Source organism: Panthera leo, chromosome A2 (assembly GCF_018350215.1).
Source record: "Panthera leo isolate Ple1 chromosome A2, P.leo_Ple1_pat1.1, whole genome shotgun sequence".
NCBI lineage: Eukaryota > Metazoa > Chordata > Mammalia > Carnivora > Felidae > Panthera > Panthera leo.
This window is the reverse complement of record NC_056680.1, coordinates 3,619,980-3,646,034: the sequence shown is the minus strand read 5'-3', so window position 1 is coordinate 3,646,034 and position 26,055 is coordinate 3,619,980. Positions and strand designations below refer to the sequence as shown.

Genomic DNA, 26,055 nt, shown 5'->3' with positions numbered 1-26,055 from the left:
AGCGAATTCAGGGGTTTCACGGCCCCCGGGAAGGGCACAGAAGACCCCCGCACAACCCGGACACAACACTCACCACGCAGGATCACAAGGGAATGCTGGAATATTCTGTTCCCACAGGGATGCTCCAGGAGCCCACCCACTGGCGATTTTCCCGGCAGGACCGGGGGCCCCACCCAGGGAATGAGCAGCCTGCCCGCCCTCCTGGGACCACAGGTGGGCACCTGGGAAGCCAGGGACGATGGAGGGGCAGGGGGGCAGGCAGCCCGGCGGCCTGGGGGCGGAGAGACTGGCCGGGCGGGGGGCGGGGAGCACACTCAGCCCCAAACCTCCTGCGCGAGACCCACCTTGTACAGACCCAGCTCTGTCTCGTCCCACGCATCTTCATCCGCTAAGCCCGCCTTCCCGTCTGCCTCCGAGGCCGCCTCGCCGCTGTTGGAGGACTTGTCCGACTCGCTCTGGCCCAGGCAGCAGCCAGAATCGGTATCTGACAGTTCAGAGTCCTTCTCCTTGCTGCTGCTGGGGGGGAGCACCAAGCTTTGGCGGACCAGGAGCTGGATGGTGTCGTTCAGGCGGACGTCATAGTCGAAGAGAGTGTGGCCGTCCTCCATCTGCAGAGACACCGAGGCCAAGGTCACTGGCCCGCCAGACACCTGCCCTCGCCCTCCGGGTGCCAGGCAGGACTCCGCCACGAGCACAGTACCACACCTGCCCTCGTGGAGGCCAGGATCTGGCTGAGATTACGGGACGACACGACCTATCAACTCCCGGGGGGTGCACGCTGTCACCCCTTCCCTCGGGGCCCTTACGCCTCCAAAGATATTCCCTGTGTCATACGGCAAACGTTCTGTGAACACACAGCATAACCTCCCATGTCAGGAGAGGTTTTCTTTTTTTCTGAACGTTTATTTATTATGAGAGAGGGAGCCGGAGAGAGGCAGGGAGAGAGGAGAGAGAGAGACTCCCAAGCAGGCTCTGGACCATCAGCGCAGAGCCCAACGCGGGGCTCGAACTCACGAACCGTGAGATCACGCCCTGAGCTGAAATCACGAGTCGGACGGTTAACCGCCTGAGCCACCCAGGAGCCCCGGGGAGGTTTTCTTAATATTCTGTCTTTCGTAACTTTTATCACTTTATCACCGGTTCTAAACAGAGGGCGATTCTGCCCTCCAGGGAACGCTGGGTGAGGTTCCCTGGCTCAAAAATGTCTATGGTGTGAAGGCAGAGAAACTCCGCGCTAGTTACTTAGGGGAAAAAATGGGAGCGCAGTCCCTGCCCACACTGGGCAGCACAGCCACTCCCTGCAGGGTCACACGGTCCAAAGCAGGGTGAGCCCTGGTGTCTGCGAGTCACCCCCTCTCTCCCTCCACTCGGCGTGTGTATTTAAATGTGTGCAGCGTCCCAGGACATCAGAAGGTCAGGATGTTACAGAACGCAGACACTCCTGGGGGTGAATGGAACCCCCTAACCAAGGGGGTCTCGCTCAGGGTGATCCTGTCCCCAGGGGACACTCGACGAGACCTGGGATCGTTTCGGTCGTCACAACCGGGGTGCTCCCAGCATGAGCGGGCGGGGCCGGGGAGGCCCCCACAACAGGGAGCGACCCAGCCCCCGTGTCCCCGGTGCTGAGGAGACCCTGTCTAGATGCACCGATGCACACACCCAACAGTCACCAGTCCCTTTGGAGGCTCTGGCTCTCGCTCGGCCCCTCTGCCCACCGGAGTCCCTGCTAGCAAACCCTCCCTGCCAGCCAACTCCCGTTCGCGTCCTGGCAAGGGCGCGTGAAGGAGTTTTACCTTCTGAGCCGCATCCCGGTGGCTCAAAAGGCCAAGGAGTTGTCTTTTGCTAGAAACTGTCCACCAGCTCCCAGCAAGGACCCTCGGTGCATCTAGGTCTGTCCCGATGCCCCAAGGCAGGTTTCTGCACTGCGGACACATGGGGCCGGACTGTTCCCTGCAGGACCCTCCTGGGCACCACGGGGGAGCGGCAGTCCCGACCCTGCACGCTCCCTGCCAACCACAGACGTCCCTAGACACCGCCCACCATCCCCTGAGGGCAGAACTCACTGGTTCAGAGACAGTGTCCTAAAGAAGAAGAAGAGAAAGGACAGCAGATACGAATCGACTTTCCTTCCTTCCCGATATACCGGAAGTGGTGGTTCCAAGGCCAGGCGGCAGGCAATGTTTCACACCAAAGCGCGGCTCAGGGTCCAAAGCCTCTGCTGCACTGGCTGCTAGTCTTTTCTTTACTGGTCACGAGCCGGAGAATCTGACGAATGATCACCCCGCTCCCCCGGAAGAATGCACCTGAACACCTTAACGCTCGCCTACGGCCACAGGGAATTCCGCGACCCCGCTCCCCCGTCCCCCCCACCTGTTCACCTGGCACGAGGGTGCAGCCTCCGATGTGCCCAGCCCTGCCCACGTGCCACGGGAAGGCCAGGGTCGGGGAGACATGATGCCGGCCCTCCATCACAGGGCCAGCACAGGACAATGGGTAGAGGGGACACAGATGGGAAGGAAGAGACCAGACTGGTCAACCTGCACACCCATATGCACAGCAGCCAGGCTCACAGCAGCCTAAGGGCGGAAACAACCCAGCGTCCATCAACCGGGGGTGGGGGGGGGGATACACACACAACGCATCTGCCGTGCACGAACACGTCACTCGGCCTGAGCAGGAGCGAGGCGCCCACACCCGCTGCCCCGCGGACAGACCATGAACACCTGATGCTCAGAGAGGGAACCAGACACGAGAGTCCACACGGGGTGTGAGCCCAGAACAGGCTCCTCCAGGGACAGGAAGGGGACTCCTGGGTGCCAGGGGAGGGGGGAGGGAGTGACAGCTAGTAGGGATGGGGCTTCTTTTTTTTTTTTTTTGGAGGTTTTTTATTTTTGAGAGAAAGAACGAGAATGAGGGGGGGAGGGGCAGAGAGAGGGAGACAGAATCCGAAGCAGGCTCCAGGCTCTGAACTATCAGCACAGAGCCCGACGCGGGGCTCGAACCCACAAACCGTGAGATCATGACCTGAGCGGAAGTCGAATGCCTAACCGACGGAGCCACCCAGTCACCCCAAGGATGGGGCTTCTGTCTGGGGTGATGGAACGTTCTAACCTTGACTGTGGTGATGGACGCACCATGCTGTGTGAATAGAGTCAAAAGCACCAGACTGTGCACTTTAGGGGGTGAACGGTGTGGTATGTGAATCACATCTCAAAAAAGCTGTCATTTAATTATTTGTGGGTTTTTTTTAAGGGAGAAAAGGAGTCCAAGAAAGGCGGGTACTGTATGATTCCAGCTCTGGGACACTGTGGAAAAGGCAAAGCCACGGAGACAGCAGGGGCTGGGGGAGGAGGGACTGAGCAGGCGTGGCACCAAGTTCAGTTTCAGGGCAGCGAGGCCCCTCTGACCCACAGTGGCGGGTACGTATCGCCACACGTGTCCAAACCCGCAGAACGCACGCCAGGAAAGAGCCCTAACGTCACCCGTGCGTTGAACGTAACAGCCATGCCACCCTAGCGGGGATGCCAACAGCTGGGGGGGGGGGTGTACGTGGGAGGCGGGGTGTACTAGAAATCTCTGAACCTTCCTTTTAATGGTGCAGAGAACCTAAGATCCAGGTCATGTCCTCACAGCCATGAGATCAAGCCTCATGCTGGGCTCCGGACAAGGGAGAGCCGGTGGGAGAGAGCTGGAACCAGGGAGAGCACAACCGGGCCCCTAGGGTCCACAAGGGGTCAGGAAGCCCTGACCGTGAAGGAGCAAGGACACAGACAGAGGCACAAATAGGACAGGGAAAGGGGCATTCAGGCTGCGGGCGGGAGGTGGCAAAGCGCATAATTCACAAGCCGGTCTGGCTGCTTCCTGAGGCCACTTCTGGAACCTTCCAGCAGGGCCCCCGCAGTCCTCAGGAAGCTTGCACAATTATTTGCTGTAAGAGAAGGTATGTGTTGTGTGCCCCTCTCCCTCCACCTTGCCTGCCCAAAGCTGTGCACAAACGTTCTGTTCGGGAACCATGGGGCAGAGAGGCTGGGCCCAGGCCTGCCTCATGCCAACGTGTTCGGCATCAGGTGCTGGAACATTCCACGTTTGGATTCGTTTTCAAGATCCTAAAATTCCAGAGCCTCTGGCCAGCTCAGTGGGTGGTGCGTGCGACTCTTGATCTCAGGGTTGTGAGTTTGAGCCCCACGCTGGATATAGAGATTACTTAAAAATAAAATCTGAAAAAAAGAAAAAAAAAGGGGGATCCTAAAGTTCCAGCGGAGGCTAATGGCATGAATAAAAAGTACAAAAGCCGAACGACAGGTGATCTGCACCTCATGGTAGCAATCCTAACGTTAAAATTAAACTTGAAGTTAACATCTCGTAGAACCAAACTGTGCACTGAAAAATCCCTCGAACTGCCTATTCTGGAACATGCATACGTGGTTTGGGGCCGATAACTCCATAAGTGACAATTCAGGTCTAGGCAAAAGTACCCACAGTATTTATGTCTGTCTGTCTGTCTGTCTCTCTTTTTTTGGAGGGACAGAGAGCAAAAGCAAGCAGGACAAAGAGGCTGAGAGGGAGAGAGAGAGAATCTCAAGCAGGCTCCACACTGACAGCACAGAGCCTAACTTGGGGCTCGATCCCACAACCGTGAGAGCAGGACCTAAGCCAACAAGACTCGGACACCCAGCCAAGCCACCCAGGCCCCCCGTCTTTCTTTTTCAGTCCAAGTATGCCTCCCGGACATTTGGAATTTTCGGCCACGCATGCCGTGCGAGGGCGAAATAAACACATATCTAAACACGCTGGTTCCCGTTGGAAACCGGGATTAAAAACTTGCCACGCCTACCACTGCTGCCCACTCTCTGCCCCCTCGTGACTATCTCGAGGGCTACTCTTCAGGGTGCAGGGTGCTGCCCAGAGGCACGAGAGGCCAGGAAATACACGCCCCAGGGCTTGACAAGATGTGGTTCTTCAGTCTGCTCGGAGCAGCCATTTCAGCGAGACGTGGGGGTGACAGACGCCAGAAGGGGCTTACCGTGGGCCTTGAGCCTCACACCAGGAGGGAGGGACCCACAGCTGGAGGAGGGAAGGGAGCACTGACAGGGCCTGTGGGTGAGCTGGGAGAGGGAGGAAGCAGGAAACTGCTCTGCAGCCCTTCCCGGGGGCGCAGCCCTGGCCCCTCACCTGCCCTGCTTGGCCTCCAGGCTCTGCAGCAACCCGACATGCGGACAGGACACACGGACAGAGATGGGAGAGAAGAAAACACGTGAAGCCGGAGCCCAGATGCGGCAGAGGGGACAGGGCTCCCCGGTTCAGCGGGGAGAGCAAGGACAGCAGGTGAGCACCTCAAGGCCACGCACGACCCCTCCTCATCACCAGTAGCTCCGTGGGGCCTTCAACAGGGTCCAAGGGACTCCTGAGACCACACAGTTTGCGCACCCCTGCCCGGGAAAACCTCTCTGCAACACGGTGTCCTAGGGGACCTGTTCTAGTACATTCCGCGGCAATGCTGTTCCCGACAGGAACCCTGGACCCCGAATGGAGGCGGGAAGGGGTGTAACTGGCAGGCTACAGCCAGTGTGACAGTCTAGCCTGCACCTGTTTTTGTAAATAAAGTTTTATTGGGCTCCTCCTGAGACACGCCCATTCATTTGCATACTATCTCCAAGGGCAGGGGTGAGCAGTCCTCACAGGGACAAATATTTACATAAGGGGTTTGCTGACCCGGCTTAGCGGGAATGCCCTCCAGCTGGGAGCTGGGGGGAGGGGGGGACCCTGCCTCGAACAGCCTGAAGGGCAGGACTCTGCTGCCCGACTCTGACTCTGCCCTTCAGGAAATCGGGGACAGTGACTCTGCCCTTCAGGAAATCGGGGACAGCGTTCAGGAAGAGCCAATTTGAGCTGGTGGGGTGCGGGGACACGAATGACCCTCGCAAGGCCGTTCTCAGGGCGCCACTCAGACTGATCCTTCAGACTGTCCTTAGCACAGCTTTTGAGGCCCGCGAGGCCGATTTAGCTGTTTTCCTAAAGTAAATTATCTACTAAATCAGTACTTCCCAAGTGGCGGCAAATGCAGGGAACGAGCAGGCCCCCCCCCCCCCCCCCCCCCCCCGGCGTCAGCAAGGCCAAGAAACCCAGAGCCCACGGATTCGTTGCACCTTTACCCCTAACCGGCCGGACCTGGCCATGACCGCCCTGCTTTCTCACCAGGCCGCACGACAGCCACTTCCTTGGGCAGGGAACGTGGGGAGATTATGTGAAGAGCACAGCACTGCACCTGAGCTCAAGTCACCACGAAGGACAGCCATTGTCATTTTCATGGGCAGCCAAAAAAAAAAAAAAAAAAAAAAAGGGCGCCAGATGCCTCTCGCCCTTGCCCAGGCTGGGCCTGCCGCCCGAGTCCCTGCCCCCATTCCGCCTTCTTGCATTTCCGCCAATCAAGCGACATAACCGCCAACCTATTCAGCCTAAACAACCCAGCCACGAAACCCTCCCATATCCTGGAGAAAGACTCAGCTAGGTTCTGCTTTATTGGCTCAATCAACCTCACTGCAGCCCTTGGACTACTACATGTTTCTTTTTGGGGGGGGGGGGGGGTGCGAGGAAGGATTACAAAGACTCTAGAACATTCTGTGAAAACAGCACTCTTGCCCCCACTGGAAACTGCGCGGCTTTCTATCACCTGTTAGCTTGGTCTGTTTGCAGACTTGACTCACTGAGGTGCTGCTATATAGGCCTTTGTCCCCGTCCTCCCCCCCACCCCCACCCCGTCGCTGTCCACACCTCCCGGCAGCCAGGCCAGGGCCTCGCCCTGCATCCTTGGGGAAGTTGCATCACGCTCCAGGCTCGGCTTCCTTATCCGGAAGCCAGAAGTGACGACACATTCCCTCACAAAGCTGCCGAGTGGGGCCCGTCTCTCATCGCTGACATCCTGAAAATTAAAGGTACAACATACGTGTCTAACGCCCGCAGGTGTTCGTGTTAGCATCCCGCTTTATAACTTACACAGGAGTTGTAAGGACTTCTGTGTGGATCAGATATCACATTACGAACGAAGGGTGATGGGGGTTTGATTACATGGGCGTAGACGTTTGTCAAAACTGCAAAGGGTCCGTCTGCTTTTGGTGCGTCTATCTCACTATGTACAAATGCCACCTTAAAACACACACACACACACACACACACACAACCACACACAAACTGATACTGAACTCTAATGACGGGCGTGCTCAACTATTTAGAGAGAGCGTGAACTAGCGTCTGCAACTTAGTTTCAAATGAGTTCCAAGACATACAGTGGCTTGGCGGACAGAGAGGAGGGCAGAGCAAACTGCAATGACGCGAATACGGAGACGCAAATGCAGAGAAGCGTCCGTGGGAAGGCCCAGGGGTGGGTGCTTAGGTGTTCATGGCTCTTGTGACTTTTCTGCAGGCTTGAAATGTAACAACTGTGACATGCGCCACCTGGGAGAAGCTCACAGCTATTCAAACTTGAGAGGACAGGATCCAGCCCACCTCTGAATTACACTGTGACCTGTTTCGGAGGTTCTCAGAAACTCCGCTCCACGAAGAGACTGAGTGGCTAATAGAAGTCAGCCTGGATGCCACAGAAATGAGCCGTTGTTGGAGGCGGAAGACAGCACCTCGGCAGAGGTTACTCACAGCCCTGCCTTTTTTCGAAGTCGCAGGCGACCGAACAGTCAAAGCCCCCAGTTCGCGGGACCGGCTTCCCCTCCCCAGGCAGGGCGGGCTCACTCAGATTCTTAAGACATTGAAGTCATCCTGCCTGTCGCAGGAAGGAGGTGAAGGGTCTCCCAAGGGCACCACCAGCCCAAGAAATTAATCATCTGGTCTCATTTCGTGTTAAGCACGCTGGATCCTCCCAGCCCCCGAAACTCCTGGCGGGCCAGGCGCACTGTTGATTTCTCAATCGAGACACCAGATGGCGGCAGTACCCACTTCAAACGCGACAACAAAGTCAGGCACGCGCACCCCGACTGAAGACTTTTAATCCGGTACAGTCGCTACACCGCTGTCCCTACCGCGCACCCAACTCTGGGATGGCCCCTGCAGATGGGACTGGCGCTTGCTGGCGTGCTAGCTTATCCCACGCCCAGGGAAATCCCACTCACGGGACGTGCCATCTCCCCAGAGATAGCGACAAAAACGGAAACCCCCCTGCCGCCCCTGGAGAAAGCGTCCCAAGTGTGGGCAGCTGGGAAAGCAAGGGTGGCCATTTTAAACGCCACCAGGGGCCCAGGGAGAGAGCGAGAAGAAAGGAGACGGAAAAGCGGGGCCCGCAGACCCGTGGAAAGCACAACGTCCCGCTCGCTCGGCACAGCGGGCCCAGAGCGGCGGAAATTCCTGGCGAGCAACCGCCATCTCCGGACTCTGAACAAGCTGATCCAAATTTCCAGAAAACAGATTCTGTGGGGTCAAACTCTAAACAGGTACAGGCCATGGGCCAGCAGCGTGTGTTTCAAAGAAAAAACCTGCTCCCTTCCATCCCAGTGTCTGAGTAAGCGATTCGAGGCTCTTCCTCGAAATTCACGCGTCCCCCATTGGCCACCTCCAACTTCTTTCTCTAGAAATCGTTGGGAGGGGAGCTTCAAAAAACCGGGCAGGCAGAGTTAAAAGCCCAAACGCTACGGACTGGAGTGCCAGCTTCCTGCCCGGCCTGTCGATCTGCGAGTGGAGCCTTTGTTCCTGGCTCAGGCATTTGAGGTTTCTGTGGAGACGTGAAGCGGGACCGGACGAGGGGCGGGGAGAGTATATGTACTACGCCTGGACCAGGCAAGAACAAAGGTGCTGGGCGGGCGGCAGCCGGCGGGGCGGGTTTACCTGCTTGCCCCTGTAGAAAAGCCTCTGCAGGCCTGGCTCCACGTGGAACAGCCCCTGGATCTTCCTCCTCAGCTCCTCCACCTTGGTCAGCCTGGACAGAGAGTCTACGGTGTGGGCCACCTTGCCGTCCATGGTGCGAACCTGGATCCACATGGCGTCTGCTGGTGCTGAGGGGGAGAGAGCGAGACCCCGAGGTCAGTTCCGTTGCTGCTGCCACCGCCAGACCGTGCCATTCTCAGGTCACCTTGGCCTTTGTCCACCCTGAGGACACTAGGAAACTCCTCGAACGCCCTCCCGTCGCGTGAGCCCCCGAACTAGCCACAGCTGACCAGGGCCCGGCAGAGGAAGTGAAGGAATGAATGCATTAATGACCAGCAAGGGCGGAGAGGCGAGGAGGGAGAGTCAATTAGGGGAAGGCAATCGGCGTCTCGGACCACTCACTCCAACCCACTCCGCCTTTCACAGAGGGAAGACAATCATGTCCAGAGGAGGAAGGAGGACACGGCCGAACGGTGAGGGGCCAGGTTCGTTCGTTTATTTCTTCGTTCGTTCGTTCGTTCATTCATTCATTCATTCATTCTCTGAATTAATACTGACGCAAGGGGAAAACCCAAAAGTCCGGCGCGGGTTGGAACTTCAGAAGTCCCAGTAACTCAACTAAGTGTGACCCAAGGGGGACGATCCCCCCCACGCCCAAAGCCCCGAGCCCCCGACCCCTGGCGCGCGCGCCCCCCCCCCCGCGCGCGTGCGCGCGACGCGGCCGGCCCCGCGGTGGCCATGGCAACCGGCCGCCCCGTCCCGGCCGCCCCCGCGCGCGCCGCGCGACTCACCTCGGCCCCACCGCGGCCCCGCCGGCAGTCTCGCGCTCCCGGCACTCCGACCCACGGACTCGGAGCCTCTCTTATTCTCCCGCCCGTCCGCTCGGGCCACGCCAACTAGCCCACGCCCACCCCCACCGCCGGGACCGGCCGAGGGGCCCCGCGCGCCAAGTCCCGCCCCCCTTCACTTGAGCCGCCTCGCTCATTGGCTCCGCCGCGCCCGGCTGCCCCGCCCCGCTCGCTCCCCATTGGCCCAGGCGCGCCCGGGGAACTAAGGGCGCGCGAAATCGGGCTCGGGCGCGACAATTGAATCGCGGGGCGCCCCGCGCGCAGGCGCGGAGCCTGACATCCTCCCCTGCGGCTCACCAGGCCCTCCCCCACCCAGCGGGCGCGACCCCCGCGGGGCTCTGGGGACGTTCCCCTCGCCCCGGGCAGCGCCCGGGCTGCCAAGGACGACTCCCGAGGGCCGGCGGGGCGGGGGCAGAGCCCGAGACGGCGTGCACGGCAGCCACGCCGCGGGGCACGCGTGCGCCCGTGCTGGCCGCACGTCCCCGGGCCGCTCGGGAAAGTTTTCCAAAGTCTCCGCGCCCGGTGCACCGAGCCCTTCCCCCCACCCCCCGGCCCGGGCTGGCACCCCGATCCGTCCGGAGGCTCACCTCTCCGGCCGCCCCGATCCGCTCTCCTGCTTGCGCGCCTGGCCCGGCTGGGGATGGCGATGGAGACGCGTGTGTGGCCCCGGACCCCGCGCCGACCTGCCTGTAACCCGGAGCGCCCTGGACGGCCACCACTGCCCGCCGCGCTGCCAGCTGCTCTGATTTTTTTTCCCGCGAAAACTCGGCGTTTGGGAGTTGCGGGGCCGCGGGAGGCCGCGCCAGGGGCGGGCGCCTGCCTGGTGATTGGCCGCTGCAGTGGCGGGAAGCGAGAAAGGGGGTGGGGGGCGCCCCCTCCCCGATCCAGCCCCACTCCGCCCAGCCGGCCACGGCCCCGCCCAGCCCTGCGCGCTCTGCTGGGCGCGCCCAGTGTGCAACCCGGCCCGGTGGCGGGAGCTGGGCCCCCCTAACTACGTGCGTCCCTCGGGGGCCCTAGGGAGGGACCCCGGGTAAAGACCCCCTGACCTTTTAATTCCTTTCCCACAGCCCGTCTCCCCGGGCACGGGCACTCGCTGACAGTAGGGCAAGGAAGGCCGGAATCAGTGTTTAAACACCGCAGTGGGATGTTGGGGCCCCTCTGGAGACCGCCTGCACCCCGATGGCCAGCCTGATCGCCCCAAGCTCTATTTCCTGGCGTCAGGGCCTGCTGGAGCTCCCCACCCGCAGGGCTTGTTTGCTGGGTTTTCCCGCCTCGTTTTCCCGCCTTCTCCGGCTGTCCAGGCGGGCAGGACTGCCCTGCCCCCTCCGCCCTGCTTGCTCTGCTCTGGCCAGTCTTGGCGGGCACACAGTGACCCATGCTGGGCACCTACAAAGCGCCTGGACACGGTGTTCAGAGCTGGGGGGCCCAACAATGGGCAAGGCCGACCCCCGTTGGTGGTCTCCAGACGGGTAAATTCTTGTCTGGAGAGACAGGCAACAAATAAATAAATAAATAAATAAAGCAAGCTAATCATTTCAGATTCTATTTGCAGCAAAGCCAGGACAGTGGCCGGAGAGGCATGTGGGAGTGGGCAGGGAGGACATTCCGGTTGAGGTGGAGAGGTGGCCTCTCTGAACAGATGACATTTGAGCTGCGATCTGAGATAGAAACCAAGGACAGATGGGTCGAGGAGGCACGGCCAAGCTCAGAGGCGGGAAAAGGCTTAGAAATGTGGGGGGGAGCGTAGCCAAGAGGCCAGCGTAGCTGGGCAGAGAGGGGATGAGGTCAGAGAGGTGTCACCTGGGGCCTCAAGGGCCACCAGGAGGACTTTGGTCTTCGTGTCTTGAGCGGCATGGGAAGCCAGTGAGCAGAGTCCCTTCTGCTGTTATGTCCCCAGGTGGCAGACAGAATCATGTCCCCCACAAAGATATCCCTGGAGCCTGTGAATACGGTAGCTTCCATGCCAAAAGGAAGTTTGCAGATTAAGTTACATTAAAGGTCTTTAGGTGAGGGAGATTATCCTAGATTGAGCAGGCTGGCCCCAAATCATCGCAAGGGTCCTAATAAGTGAAAGAGAGTGGCAGAAGGGCCAAGTCAGAGGAGAAGTGACCGGGGAAGGAGAGGTTGGAATGATGAGGTCATCAGGCAAGGAATATGGCAAGAGTCTCCCCCAGAATCCCAGAACACCTTGATTTTAGCCAAGCATCTCCAAGAGCTTACAAACCGCTTAGGAGACAAGACGGCCATGTCTACAGAAGACATCGTGTAAAATAAAGCAAGACACAGCAAAGACAATGAATGAGGCCTGCCGGAGTCTGCAGAATGGACATTTCCTGACACCTCTCGTGCTCCAGCGGCCCTCCCACTTAGGCATCAGCCCACGCGCAGATCAGGCACCAAGAAAACCGCTAGGGGGGCACAAGGCCTCGGTCTCCTTTTTTGCAAAATCATATATTCTTGAAGGTCATTAAGTCGCTCGACAAACTTTTACTGACACCCCTCTTGTCTGAACCAGGCCTGGAGCCAAGCCGACGTGGGTGGGCACAAGGTTCCTCCCGCCCTGGAGGGACTTTCCCATTCGATGGGGGAGACACGGGTGTAAAGGGAAGTGTCAGATGAGTGAGAGGGTGTTCATGCAAAGTGGAGCACACGACACTCTAAGCATCTTCGCTCGGGACACACCAGACTTCATACCCTGGCCATATCCATAATTTTTTTTCCGACTGGTGTAATTAGCCATTAAAATGACAATGGAAGCGGGTGAGCCTAACCAGCGTATGAACCCTGAGAAGCGCGCGTACCGCACATGGGGGCCATCTGACAGAGCAGAACATCCCTTGGGGCTCGTTCCTCGTTCCTCTCCATCTCTAAGCAGAGCTCATGATGCCTACCTTACCGGAGTGTTGCGAGAACTCTCCCCACCCAGGCCTCCGGCCTCCTGGCACGATGACAGGCGTTCCCAGTGTGGCAGGAGTGTTAGGGTCTGTGGCTGTTTTTGCGTATTCATTTGTTATTTCCTAGGAAAACGTGGTCAGGTTGTCGTTTCCCCAACCAGTGAGGACTTTGGAATTCCCAAGCCGTCCCGCCCCCCCGAACAACAGCCTCGTCTCCCCTCCCGGCCACTGGAGGCCCCTTCCCAGAACCCTGGCTGGATGATGTCACAGACAGGTGACCTCGCCGCGGCAAAGGAACCGGGACTCTCAGTGTCATGGGGGAGGGGGGAGGATGTTCCTCCACCACCCCAACCCCCCATGTCTGTGGTGAAGTCGATCGAATTAGTGTTGCCCAAGGATGTGGTCTACCCGGCCGGCTCCAGCATAGAAGGGCAGGTGGTTCTAATACTGAACAGCACCCTGGTGGACCCCGTAGTGAAGGTGGAGCTCGTGGGAAGGGGTTACGTGGAGTGGAATGAAGAAATCGGGGCATCCCGTGATTATAGCAGGGATGTTATTTGCAACAACAAGGCCGACTATGTGCACAAGACGAAGACATTCCCAGTAGAGGGTAAGGACGAAGGCAGCAGCCAACTCTAGCCATGATAGGAAGCTGGGTCTGGAAAGTAAACACATGTGTTAGTTGATCAACAAACCCCCAGGGATACCAGACAGGGGCAGAGGCCTGGTTCCTCCCCAGGAGGGAGGCTATGTATAACAATGACCATCAGATAGTCACAACACGAAAATAACAAGACAGGAAGAGCTGAGCAGGACCCAGATATTCGAAATGAACTATCAAAGTAGTTCCCCTGGAAAATGCTGTCCTTAGCCCCGTGACCACTTTGGGAGGCCAGTAAAAAATCTTTCTTGTGATTTTACAGATAAATCTCCCTCTAGCAGTGAACTCCGAGGAGACAAAGATAAGGAGTCCTATGGTCACCGGGAAAGAGAGAGGGGCAGGGAAGACATTCTAGGGAAAGAATAACTCGGCCCCGACTCCACGAGGTTCAGATCCAAAGTCTGGACGGACACCAGGGAGGCTGAGCTGCCCTGGAGCTACATGTCCTTTCCAAAATGTGTTCACGGGGGTGTTCCCGGGTGTTCCACAACTCTTGGCCAATGCTCAGCTAGACAAAGTTTCATTCTAGAATTTTAAAAGTTTTAGATGGGGAGGTCACGGAGGTCCCTTCAAAGAGGTGACTACTGAGCGATGGGAGGGACACCAGCTGTGCAGATTTCTAGGGGTCAGAATGGTAGGGGCGGGCGCCTGGATGGCTCGGTCAGTTAAGCGTCCCACTTCAGCTCAGCTCAGGTCACGACCTCGCGGTTCGTGGGTTCGAGCCCCGCATCGGCCTCTGCGCTGACAGCTCAGAGCCTGGAGCCTGCTTTAGATTCTGTGTCTCGCTCTCTCTTTCTCTCTCTCTGCCCCTCCCCCGCTCACACTCTACTTCTCTCAAAAAATAAACAAACATTAAAAACATTTTTTTTTTTTTAATTTTTTTTTTTCAACGTTTTTTATTTATTTTTGGGACAGAGAGAGACAGAGCATGAACAGGGGAGGGGCAGAGAGAGGGAGACACAGAATCAGAAACAGGCTCCAGGCTCCGAGCCATCAGCCCAGAGCCTGACGCGGGGCTCGAACTCACGGACCGCGAGATCGTGACCTGGCTGAAGTCGGACGCTTAACCGACTGCGCCACCCAGGCGCCCCTAAAAACATTTTTTTAATTAAAAAAAGGAAAAAGATGGGGCGCCTGGGTGGCGCAGTCGGTTAAGCGTCCGACTTCAGCCAGGTCACGATCTCGCGGTCCGTGAGTTCGAGCCCCGCGTCAGGCTCTGGGCTGATGGCTCGGAGCCTGGAGCCTGTTTCTGATTCTGTGTCTCCCTCTCTCTGCCCCTCCCCTGTTCATGCTCTGTCTCTCTCTGTCCCAAAAATAAATAAAAAACGTTGAAAAAAAAAAATTAAAAAAAAAAAAAAAAAAAAAAAAAGGAAAAAGAAGGTTCTGGGGCAGGAACGGCCCCATGCCAGGCCTTACTGGCCAGCAGCCGTGTTGCCTCTCTGTGTCTCAGTTAACCTATCTGGAAAATGGGAGCCAGAAAGTCTCGCCTCATAAGATTGTTCTGAGGACTTAGTGACCTAATGGCATACGAAGGGCTTAGACTAGCGTGGGGCACACAGGCAGGGCGTCATAAGTGTTACTTTTTGCGAGCAATCGGTCCCCACCCAGACCTCCCCCAGTGTCAGATACCAGCCTTTCTGATTGCCCAGCATTCCCCCCCCCCCAAAGCAGGAGCTCAAGCCTTCAGTGGATTCACTCATTTATTTCACAAACATTTATCGAGCGCCTTCTAGGCACAGCGTTGTGCCCGGTACCGGGGGTGCAGGTAGGCGCTCAAGACGTGTTTGTTGAATGAACGAATGAATGCGTGTCTGAGGGCGGGACCTCCAATTTTGCAGATCCAGAGTAGCGGTGAGCACATCCCTGTGGATAGCTTGGGGTGACCACCCCAGCCACATCACCCGCCCGGGGCCATCCCCCTCCAGCCCGGCTGAGGCCTAGGCCTGAGATCTGTTGACCATGCAGAGCCCTAAAAGCACAGAGCTCAGCCTAGCTCAGGGATGGGCGGGCCAGGCCCAGGACAAAGCCCTTGCCAAAATAATAAATAAAAAGTGGGGGGAGGAAAAAAAAAAAAAAAAAAAGATTCTAGAACCTTCTGATGGCATTGGTGTGTTTTGCTTTCAGATAATTGGTTAAGTGCAGGCAGCCACACCTTTGACTTCCATTTCAACTTACCTCCCAGGCTTCCTTCTACCTTCGCCAGCAAAATTGGCCACGTCTCCTACTTCGTGCAAGCCTCCTGCATGGGTCGGGAGCACGTTCTAGCGAAGAAGAGAACGTACTTGTCGATTCAAGGGACTTCAGACTTCCATCAAGAAAACGCACTGCAGGTAGTGGTAGGAGAGGAGCAGGGGTCGGACCTGTCCTCAAAGCTCACGGGAGGCAGGGGGAGGTGGGAAGGCAGGGGACAGAGGTGGCCCCCACCAGGAAGAAGGAAAAGGCAAGTTCACAAAAGGTGAATCAGAAACCAGGGCAGGCGCAAGGCCGGGGCTCTCAACCCGGACAATTCTGCCTCCCCAGGGGGCACTGGGCGGTGTCCAGGGACGTTTGTGGCTGTCACAGCTGGGGGGAGGGGAGCTACTGGCATCGAGTAGATAGGGCCAGGGCAGCTGTTCAATACCCCCCAGTGCCCTGGACGCCCCCTACAGAGAACGAGTGGTCCCCAATGCCCTTGACCCTGCAACAAGTCAAGACTAAGCAGAGACCTCCCTGTGGCCCACGGCTGGAAGAGGTGCCTGGATGCTCGGTGACTCTCCAGGGTCTTTGAGCCCTCAGACAGCAGAGATGGTGCCCCCCACAAAAAGAGGCATGGAAGGGGGTGGCCTCCGGGCCTGGAAAAGGAAAGGCCATGTGATGATGTTGGTCTGGCTAAGCAAAGGAGGTTTTCTAGATGGTTCCTGGAGGGCCAGGTGCAGAGAAGTCAAGGTAGAAGTCAAGGTGGGTGGAGTGACGTTGGGCCAAGTGACTTCCCTGGGGACTCTTATCAGATCATGGTGGCTCAGATGGCTGGCGTTTTAGTTTTCGAGATCCAGGTAGGAATCCCAGAGCCCGCCCCCCCCCCCTCCATTTCATGTTTCATGTAAATCCCGAACTTCCCACAGTGCCCGGCGCAGGTTGGAGAATGTGCCCCAGAATCTTGTCCCAGCCTCCGTCTCCAGTATTCTTATGCGTGTGACAAGAATCACCTGTGGCCCAGCCAACCTCTTGCGATGGTCCTGGAGGGTCTCAGGAAGGGTAGATGCTTGGAGGGGTGGACCAGCCCTGGGATGATCAGGCCTGAGCTCAAGGCCGCTTGACCGTCTGCCCCCTGTGTCACCCTGAGCGAACTGTGGCCCTCCTCTGGCCTTCCCTTTGGAAATGTTGGTGCTGGGTCAGACCCAGCCTGTGACTCCGTTGACAGATATGCTATTAGCTGGGTGGCCTTGGGCAATTAACACCTCCCAGGGGGCCCCCGGCGGGGGGCGGGGGGGGGGGAATCGGTTGAGCAGCTGACTCTTGATTTCAGCGCAGGTCACGATCTCGCATGTTTGTGAGTTCAGGCTCTGCCTTGGGCTCTGCACTGACAGAGCAGAGCCTGCTTAGGATTCTCTCTCTCTCTCTCTCTCTCTCTCTCTCTCTCTCTTTCTCCACCCCTCCCCCACTCGCTCTCTGTCTGTCCCTCTCTCTCTCTCAAAAATAAATATTAAAAAACAAAACAGAACAAAACAAAACACCCCGGCTCCCGGAGCCTTGACTTGACTGTCCTGACCTGCGCAATGAGAAGAAGAAAACTACTTCCCTTGATGGGTGCCTATGAAGACCCCAGAGTGTTCAGCACAAAGTCTGCACACCCAGGAGGTGCCCAGTAAGTGTGAAGATCTAAAATCAAGATCATAGCAGCAAAGGGAGTTATCACACATGCGTTTTGAGGATATGAAAATACTGGGTTTTTCTGACTACTCAGTACTGTCTTAACCAGACTGGTCAAGGGAGGCCTTTTTGAGGAGGTGACATTTTAGCAGAGAATTGAAAGAGAAGAGGGGGAAAGCCATATGGACATCTGGGGTAGAGGGTTCCGGGCAGAGGGAGCAGTCCGTGCAAAGGCCCTGGGGCACAAGGCCCACCTCTGATGGAGGTGGGAGCCCTGGTGGGCAGAGGGTCGTCATTTCATTCCCTTCAGCTGCTTTGGGGAGGATAGACAAGAGGGGGCAGGGTGAGGGCAGGAGCTGGGGCACCGGGGCAGAGGTTACCACTCTGGTGCAGTGAGCAGTGATGGGGCTCAACCAGGTACAGGCAGATTCTTGACCCCAGTCTGCCCTCAGAGCAGCCAGAGGCAGTCAGGTGATGACCTTCCTCTGCCCACGGCCCTCCCCGTCTCCCATCTCATTCAGGGTAAAGGCCAAAGTCCCCGCTGCCCACAAGGCCCTGAGTGACCTGCCCCATCCCCGCCCTGCCCTCCCCTCTGCCCTCCCTCCCCTTTGCTCCCTCTGCTCCAGCCAAATGGGCCTCCTCAATGTTCGGCCAACACTCCAGGCCTGGGCCTGCCCCAGGGCCTTTGCACGGGCTGTGCCTTCCGCCTGGAACACTATGATATGATCTTCCTCTCCTTCCTCCTCATCCTTCGGATCTCTGCTCCGAGGCCACGTAGTCACTGAATAGACTGTCGCAACCCCAACAGAGGGCACTTTAGCTGCATCTATCCAAATGAAAGTGAACATGCACTTTGTCCCAGCCACTTCCCTTCTAGAAATTTCTCCTACTGATATTCTTTCACGCGTGACGTGACCTCCTACAGCAATGTTTTGGTGGCAAAAAAAAAAAAATTGGAATCAGCCTAAATGCTCATTGCTAGGAGCATGAAACCGGCAGGGTGCTGTCCAAGGTATACTCCACCGAAAAGTTAAAGAGAAACAAAGACCGGACAAGGACGTGTCAGTCACGGGGTGGCGTGAGCGCTGCGAAGCTCAGAACCCCGAGCCCCGCGGCTGCCTGCCCGGTGGTGAGAGCGTGAAATGTACTTCCTTGCAGGTGTAGCAAACGACTCTCCGGAAGGAGGCCAGAGAAACTGACAAAACAGCCACGGCCCCCCTGGGAGGGGAGCTGGGGAGGGGGGAGGAGCAGACATTTTCCCCTTCCACTTAAAAAAAACGAAACAAAACCGCTTTATTGAGATACACTTCCCATACTTTATAATCGCCCTCCTCCAGTGCGCAAAGTCAATGACTTTTAGTGTGTTCACAAAGTCGTGCAGCCGGCCCCTCTGTCGATTTTAGCACGTTCTACTCACCCCAGAATGAAATCTTACATCCCTTAGCTGTCACCCCTCAAACTCCCCACATCCCCTCCCCCAGCCCCTGGCCACCACGAATCCATCCGCTTCCTCTCTCCCTGGGTTTGCCAGTGCTGGACGTTCCATGAAAATGGAATCGTAGGGTACGGAGCCTTTGTGTGTCAGCTCTCTCCCTCCCACCCGCTCGCCTTTGTGCCCGCTCCGTCTGTGATGTATCCTTTTTCATGGCTGAATAATATTCCAGGGCACAGATGGGACCCGATTTTATGTATCCATTCCTGCACTGATGGATACTTGGGTTGTCTCTTTCACCTCTCGGCTGCATAGAGTCAAGGTACTGCACAGGTCTACAAAGTTTTGCATGTTTCTCTTGGCCTGATACCTCGAGGGGCATTGCTGGGTCAGATGACGAGTCTGTTTAACATTTGAGGAACCGCCAGCCTGTTTTTCCACAGTGGCTGCCCTGTTTTCCCATTCCCTTTAGCCAGGCTGGAGGGCTCTGATCTCTTCACCTCCTCTCCACTCTTTGTACCTTTAAGAGTCTTGAAAGATGGGACCCCGTTGCCTCTTCCAGGAGTCAGTACCGTTTGGAAAAGGAACTTGTCCCAGAGACATTTCCTAACCACTGACTCTAAGCTTAGCCCCCGCCCCACCTCTCCTTCACTCCTGCCCCCCACCCCCCGCCATTTTGCATCCCACCACAGCCTCATCGGAAATGACCTGGTTCATTTTCAATGTGCCAGTTATGCGTTCGTTTCCCCCCCCCCCCCCCCCCCCCCCGCCCCAACCAGAGCAGGGACTGGGCTGGTCTTTTTTAGGTTTTTTAAGTTTGTTTTTTTTTTTTAATTTAAGTAATCTCTACACCCAACCTGGGGCTCGGACCCACAATCCCAAGAGGCACACGCTCCTCTGACTGAGCCAGCCAGGCGCCCTGGGACTAGGCTTGTCTTAACTGCTACGGGTTTTCCTTGAACTTGGCACTAAATCGATGCAAACAAATACTGGCTGGATGAATCCCCCCACCCCCCACCCCCAGAGGCTCACCTATGCCAAAGGAATGCGGGGCTCTAAGACACTCCCAGATCCGGGAAATCCAATGTGGGGTTTGTACCCTCAACATTATTGGATATCAGAGGGCTTTGGCCACCCTGCCTGACCTAGCGTGGGAGGCCACTGGGCCATCGTTGGTATTTCTTGGCCCCTCTCTCAGCCACAGGCCAGAATTACAGGCTTGGCCTTGAGTTAGGGCAGCCAGTTCCTTAACACCTGCAGGGTTCTAACGCATGCGAGGAATTTTCGAATGAATGACTGGAGGGATTTAGAATAAAACTGCCTGCAATTAGCCTCCTGGAGGAGAGGGAGGAGGAGAGGGGGGAGGAGGCAGGGGGTCAGAGGCTGAGGGTAGAGGTGAGGTCACCTGGGGTCAGGGGTCAGCCCTAGGTCTCCAAGGGAAAGCAATCCTATCTGGACCAGTGTTTTCCAAACCTCAGATCACGCCCATTCATGGGTTGGAAAATCAATTTAATGGGATGCCAGTTCATTTGTATAAAATGCAAGAATACATAAGGCCAAAATGGAAAGTATTAGAAAAAAGCCAATTTTGGGGGTTGCAAACGTTGTGTGTGTGTGTGTGTGTGTGTGTGTGTGTGTGTGTGTTTTAAATAGAAGAAGAAAACAGAACAGAGAATAAGTAGAATAGGAAATGAAGAAAATATGGTTGGTGGGTGGCAATTAATTTTTTTTTAATGAAAGAATAAGGGCGCCTCGGTGGCTCGGTGGGTTAAGTGTCTGACTCTTGATTTCGGCTCAGGTCATGATCTCACGGTTCGTGAGTTTGAGCCCCACATCGCGCTCTTCACTGACAGCGCGGAGCCTGCTTGGGATTGTTTCCCTCTCTGCCCCTCCCCTTCCTGCTCTCTCTCTCTCTCTCTCTCAAAAAATTTAAAAAAAACCCTCAAATATATACTAAAGAATAGAATAAAATAGGTCAGAAACTATAAATGTGGTCGGTTGCAACAAGCTTTGTTTTTACAACATCAATGTGTTGGACAGAATATAATAGCTTTGAATAGGTAGACTCCAGAGTTTACCAGAAAAAAAATTAATTTGGTGGGTTACGACCAGCTAATGTTTTATAAATTTTGTTTTTATATGAAGCAAAATAATAGAATAAAGTAAGTCCACTAAGCATAACAGGAAAATGAATTCAGAAGGTTGCAATGAATATATTTTTTTCAATTTTTTAACATTTTCATTTATTTTTGAGAGACAGAGACAGAGGGTGAGCGGGGGAGGGGCAGAGCGAGAGGGAGGCACAGAATCAGAAGCAGGCTCCAGGCTCTGAGCTGTCGGCACAGAGCCCGACGCGGGGCTCGAACTCATGAACCGAGAGATCACGACCTGAGCCGAAGTCAGACGCTCAACCGACTGAGCCACCCGGGCGCCCCTGTGACGAACATTTTTAAACGAATACAGTAAATAGAATAGAGTGAAACAGAGAGTACCAGCAGGCATGTGTCCTGGATAAGTGTTAGTTCATGACACGATTTCTCTTTCACAGACCTAGACGTAGATGCAAACACAGGTTGTGTTCTCTGTCTCGATATTAAAATCTATGTGCTTGTGACATGCTCTTCCAAAGGAGCCAGCCAGGCGCCCCTGAAATCTACGATTTAACCATGAGTTATGGTTTAAAAAAACAAAAGAAGAAGAAGAAAGTATATATGACAAATACTGTACGTGGCCCGCAAAGCCTAAAATATCTGTTACCAGTTTCTTTATGGAAAACGTTTGCCAGCTTGTGGCGGAGAGCAACTCTCCTGTGTAAGTCCAGGAAGAAATGTCGTCTGAATGTCTGGATGTTCCTTCTAGCCCTTTTATGACATCTAACACATAGAAACTATGTAAACATCCATCTTGTAGAGGGGGGCTGCCTGAAGAAATAAACTATAAACTATTTTGCGACACGCTCAGTGGCCATGGTGAAAACAAACCAGAACAACAGGTGTGTCGATACAAATGCATCTCGAGCCCAGAATGCAGAGCTAGAAAAGCCAGTTGCTGGAAAACGTGGACAGCTTGATTTATTTAAAGCATTAAACTATGTAAAACAGGATTGTATTCTTCTCCCACAAGTAGATGCATTTCTACGTAATATGAAAGTTGACATGAGGGGCACCTGGGTGGCTCGGTTGGTTGAGCATCTGACTCTTGGTATCAGCTCAGGTCTTGATTTCAGGGTTGTGAGTTCAAGCCCTGTGCTGGGTATGAAGCCTGCCTAAAAAAAAAATAGAGAAGAGAAGAGAAGAGAAGAGAAGAGAAGAGAAGAGAAGAGAAGAGAAGAAAAAAAAGAAAAGAAAACTTCATACGAGAATGACAGATGCCAGTCCGGAAAAGAAGGAGAGGGGAAAATGGGGAAAGCATCCAGAAGTCACCCAATTTCAGTCAAATCAGTAACGTTTCCTTTCTTCCACTGGTTAGAAGACACATTTGTGCTTGTTACATTATTCTTTCTAAAAAAATATTTTTTAAGTTTATTTATTTATTTTTGAGACAGAGAGAGAGAGAGAGAGAGAGAGAGGACGCAGGGGAGAGGGAGGGAGAGAATCCCAAGCAGGCTGTGTGCTCTCAGCGCAGAGCCCAGTGCGGGGCTTGAACTCATGAACTGTGAAATCATGACCTGGGCTGAAACCAAGAGCTGGGCACTTAACCGGTTGAACTGCCCAGGCGCCCCGCTATGTGATTCTTTACACACTTTTTTCTGAGGCAATAATCTGGCGTAGGTCCCTCCGTGTATGTCGTAGGAGAACAAATGTGTAGGTACAACAAATTGATCACCGTGAAATTCAGGGTATTGCCCTTGGCAGGTGGGGTTGCCGCCTGGGCAAGCGTGAGGGACTTTGGGGGAAAACTAGCAAATTCCTTCTTCTTCTTGGAGGGAGGTTACAGGCGAGTTGACTTGATATTAATTCACAGTTGCATATTTGCTTTGTGGGGTGTTCTGTGTCTGAGTTTTTTTTTTTTAATCTGCAGATATGGGGCGCCTGGGTAGCTTGGTCGGTTAAGCGCCTGACTTCAGCGCTTTCTGTCTCTGCCCTTCCCCCATTCACACTGTTTCTCTCTCTCTCAAAAATGAATAAATGTTTTAAAAAATTAAATAAATAAGTAAACATCCGCTGATATGATAAATCCCCCATTTCAGGATGAAGAGGGCCAGGGGTGGGAGGATAGCATTGGAGAGGGGCCCATGGGGGCCTCAACTAGAGCTTGGTTTTATTTGTTATTTTATTTATTGGAGTTTATTTGTTTCCCTTGAGAGAGACACTGTCAGTGTGGAGCCCGATGCGGGGCCCGAACTCAGGAACCATGAGATCAGGACCCAAGCCAAAATCAAGAGTCAGACACTTAACCGACGGAGCCACCCAGGCGCCCCATTTTTTTTTGTTTTATTTTATTTTATTTTTTTAATTTTTTTTTAACGTTTATTTATTTTTGAGACAGAGAGAGACAGAGCATGAATGGGGGAGGGGCAGAGAGAGAGGGAGACACAGAATCCGAAGCAGGCTCCAGGTTCTGAGCTGTCAGCCCAGAGCCCGACCCGGGGCTCGAACCCACGGACTGTGAGATCATGACCTGAGCCGAAGTCGGCCGCTTAACCGACTGAGCCACCCAGGCGCCCCATTTTTTTTGTTTTAAATTGTGGTAAAATATACACAAAATTTACCACTTAACCATTGGTATCAAATACATTCACATAGTTGTGCGACACTGATATATTTTTAAATTTTTTATTGTTTAAGTTTGTTAATTTAGGGGCGCTTGGGGGCTCAGTCGGTTAAGCGGCCGACTTCGGCTCAGGTCATGATCTCACGGTCCGTGGGTTCGAGCCCCGCGTCGGGCTCTGTGCTGACAGCTCAGAGCCTGGAGCCTGTTTCAGATTCTGTGTCTCCCTCTTTCTCTGACCCTCCCCCGTTCATGCTCTGTCTCTCCCTGTCTCAAACATAAATAAACGTTAAAAAAATTTTTTTTTAAGTTTGTTAATTTATTTTGAGAGAAAAAGAGTGTGTACTCAAGCAGGAGAGAGAGAGAGAGAGAGAGAGAGAGAGAGAGAGTTCCAAGGAGGCCCCACACTCAGCACGGAGCCCAACACGGGGCACGAACCCACAAACCGTGAAATCGTGAGCTGAGCCGAAATCAAGGGTCAGGTGCTCAACTGACTGAGCCACCCAAGTGCCCCCTGATATTTTATTCCTTAAATGAGCAGCGATCTGGAACAAATCAGGAGAATTTGTAAACGCTGATGAAGCAGGTTGTGGGAACGCGGCAGCGGGGTGCTAGGCTCTGGGGGCGGGGGCAGCCCTGATGTGTAATGTTTACCAACTTCCCTGGTGAAAATACTCCCATCAGAGCCAGCTTCAAGCGACCAACTCGATGTCACTAATGGGGAGTCGGAGGGGTGTTTGCAAGGTTTTTTTGCACGATTTTTTTCCTCTCTCTCTTTTTGGTATGCTGAAGGGGAACACACACACACACACACACACACACTTGTAAAAGTATCAAGTTCCTCTGCAAGAAGATACCGGAAGCCAGCAAAAGTGGAGAGCGATTATTCTAAGCCCACCGCACATCACGTTGAATCCTTTAGAATATTGTTCACAAATAAAAAGTAAAACGTCACCCAAGCCACTCGGTAAATATAATGTGTGACTTTATCTGCAACCCAGCAGCTAAGTTGATAGAATGGCTTATTGAAACACGTTACATAATTTCAACTCTACAGTTTTCTTTTCGTAATTCAGAGCCCGGAATATTTTCTCCTAAAGTCTGAACTACCTGGGTAAACCCTAGGTCTCTGGCAAGACATCTCCTGTCTTCTAGAAATCCAATGACCAGGGGCGACTGGGTGGCTCAGGTGGTTGAGCACCTGCCTCAGCTCAGGTCATGATCTCACGGTTTGTGACTTCGAGCCCCCCATCGGGCTCTCTGCGGTCAGCACGGAGACTGCTTGGGATCCTCTGTCCCCCTCTCTGTCTGCCCCTCCCCTGCTCACATGTGCGTGCTCTCTCTCTCTCTCTCTCTCTCTCAAAAATAAGTAAACATTAAAAGAAGAAACAAAGTGGGGCTCTTGGGTGGCTCAGTCGGTTAAGTGTCCGACTTCAGCTCAGGTCATGCTGTCACAGTTCATGGGTTCGAGCCCCGCGTCGGGCTCTGTGCTGACAGCTCGGAACCTGGAGCCTGCTTCCGATTCTGTGTCTCCCTCTCCCTCTGCTCCTCCCCTGCTCACGCTCTGTCTTCTCTCCCTCTCAAAAATAAATAAAAAAAAAAAAAAAAAAAAGAAAGAAGGAAGGAAGAAAGAAAGAATCCAAGGTCCAGAGAAGTCAAGCCACTTACTCAGGGTCACACAGCAAGTAAGCAATGGAGGTGGGGGTAAACCAGGGTCTTGTGGATTTCAAAGGCTTCTTTTGCAGAGGAGGAAACTGATAGTCAGAAAGGCAAAGGGAATTGAGTAAAGGAAGCTGGGAGGCCATGCCAGGCTTTTGGCTGCTAAATCCCCAAGGCTCCCGATCCTACCTCGGGGCCTCCTGCTTAGGAGAGTCCCAGCGGCTCCAGGCTTGCAGGAGCTATGGTGGAGGAACGTTAGGCAGGCGAGCGGGTCCCGTGGCCGTGACCCCTCACGGTTGCCCATCCTCCCCAGTTGCAGAGCCCTGTGTTCGTGGAGGCTGAGAAGAAAGTCTCGTACAATTGCTGCATGCAGGGTACCATCTGCCTTCAGATCCAGATGGAAAAGAACACCTTCGCACCGGGGGAGGGAATTGTCTTCACCACGGAGATCAGCAACCACAGCGGCAAGAGCATCAAGACGGTCGTCTTCGCCCTCTACGCCCACGTGCGCTACGAGGGCTTCACCCCCAAGGCGGAGCGGCGGTCGCGGGAGGACAGCAGCGAGCTGCTCCGGCAGGAGGCCAACACCCAGATCGCGCCCTTCGACGCCACCAAGATCGTCAGCACCCTCAACCTCCCGCAGGTGCTGTCCGTGAGCAGCAGCACCCGGGACGGCGAGATCATGAGCACCCGCTACGAGCTGGTCAGCACGGTCCATCTGCCGTGGTCCCTGACCTGTGTGAAGGCCAAGGTTCCCATCATCGTCACCGGCGCGCCCGTGGATACCGCCGGCTGCCAGCCGCTGGAGGGGGCAGCGTTACCCGTGAGCCAGGAGTGCCAGAATTAAGCGCCCAAACTTCTAAATATTAAAAGTTTTATTGGACGGTATGAGCAGCCCTTTCTTTGTCTCGTAAGACAGGCTTCAGATGAGTCACGGTGGATGGCGGGGGTGGGGGTGGGGGGGACATGCCTGAACCTCCTTCTCACACCGCAGCCACTTAGGTATCGCTTTCTCCCGATGGCCGGGAGAAGACCAGGGGAAGGGACAAGACCTGGCAGTCGTCCCCGCCCCGGTTGGTGCTCCAGACCCATTTCCTTGCTGGGCTCTTACAGTGCCTAGACCTGGGGTCCGCG

The 26,055-nt window shown here is 55.1% G+C and overlaps 2 protein-coding genes across 9 annotated transcripts in view; one reads left to right on the top strand and one right to left on the bottom strand.

Moving 5' to 3' along the window:
• Positions 1–12,825, bottom strand: part of UHRF1 (ubiquitin like with PHD and ring finger domains 1) — a 37,099-nt gene extending 24,274 nt beyond the window's left edge. For 2 of the 5 annotated variants that reach the window (XM_042928081.1, XM_042928082.1), the window contains exons 1-3: positions 9,271–9,535; positions 8,830–8,996; positions 345–608 (exon numbers count right to left, since the gene is read on the bottom strand). In XM_042928081.1, coding sequence (XP_042784015.1) covers positions 345–608; positions 8,830–8,996; positions 9,271–9,391 — 552 coding nt within the window. In that variant the 5' untranslated portion in view covers positions 9,392–9,535. Of the gene's footprint in view, positions 1–344; positions 609–8,829; positions 8,997–9,270; positions 9,536–9,659; positions 9,788–10,303; positions 10,559–12,607 lie in introns of those variants that run through there. The other 3 variants (XM_042928083.1, XM_042928084.1, XM_042928085.1) reach the window with 3 other exon arrangements.
• A 46-nt stretch (positions 12,826–12,871) lies between these two features.
• On the top strand, positions 12,872–25,809 carry ARRDC5 (arrestin domain containing 5). 4 transcript variants are annotated; one of them, XM_042928087.1, is made up of 3 exons: positions 12,872–13,220; positions 15,396–15,601; positions 25,313–25,809. In XM_042928087.1, the coding sequence occupies exons 1-3, from the start codon at positions 12,872–12,874 to the stop codon at positions 25,766–25,768; spliced, it is 1,011 nt and encodes a 336-aa protein (XP_042784021.1). In that variant the 3' UTR covers positions 25,769–25,809. The 4 variants fall into 4 exon arrangements, with proteins under 4 accessions (XP_042784021.1, XP_042784020.1, XP_042784023.1 ...); XM_042928086.1 differs by having other exon boundaries at positions 25,295–25,809; XM_042928089.1 differs by having other exon boundaries at positions 12,873–13,220; positions 25,241–25,809.
• The last annotated feature ends 246 nt before the right edge of the window (positions 25,810–26,055 follow it).

Excerpts from the sequence above, each read along its gene's own strand:
- ARRDC5 (XM_042928086.1), top strand. The coding sequence starts at position 12,872 with ATGTCACAGACAGGTGACCTCGCCGCGGCAAAGGAACCGGGACTCTCA. Across the intron at positions 13,221-15,395 it reads GAAGACATTCCCAGTAGAGG|ATAATTGGTTAAGTGCAGGC; the intron begins GTAAGGACGAAG and ends TTTTGCTTTCAG. Across the intron at positions 15,602-25,294 it reads ATCAAGAAAACGCACTGCAG|GGTACCATCTGCCTTCAGAT; the intron begins GTAGTGGTAGGA and ends TGCTGCATGCAG.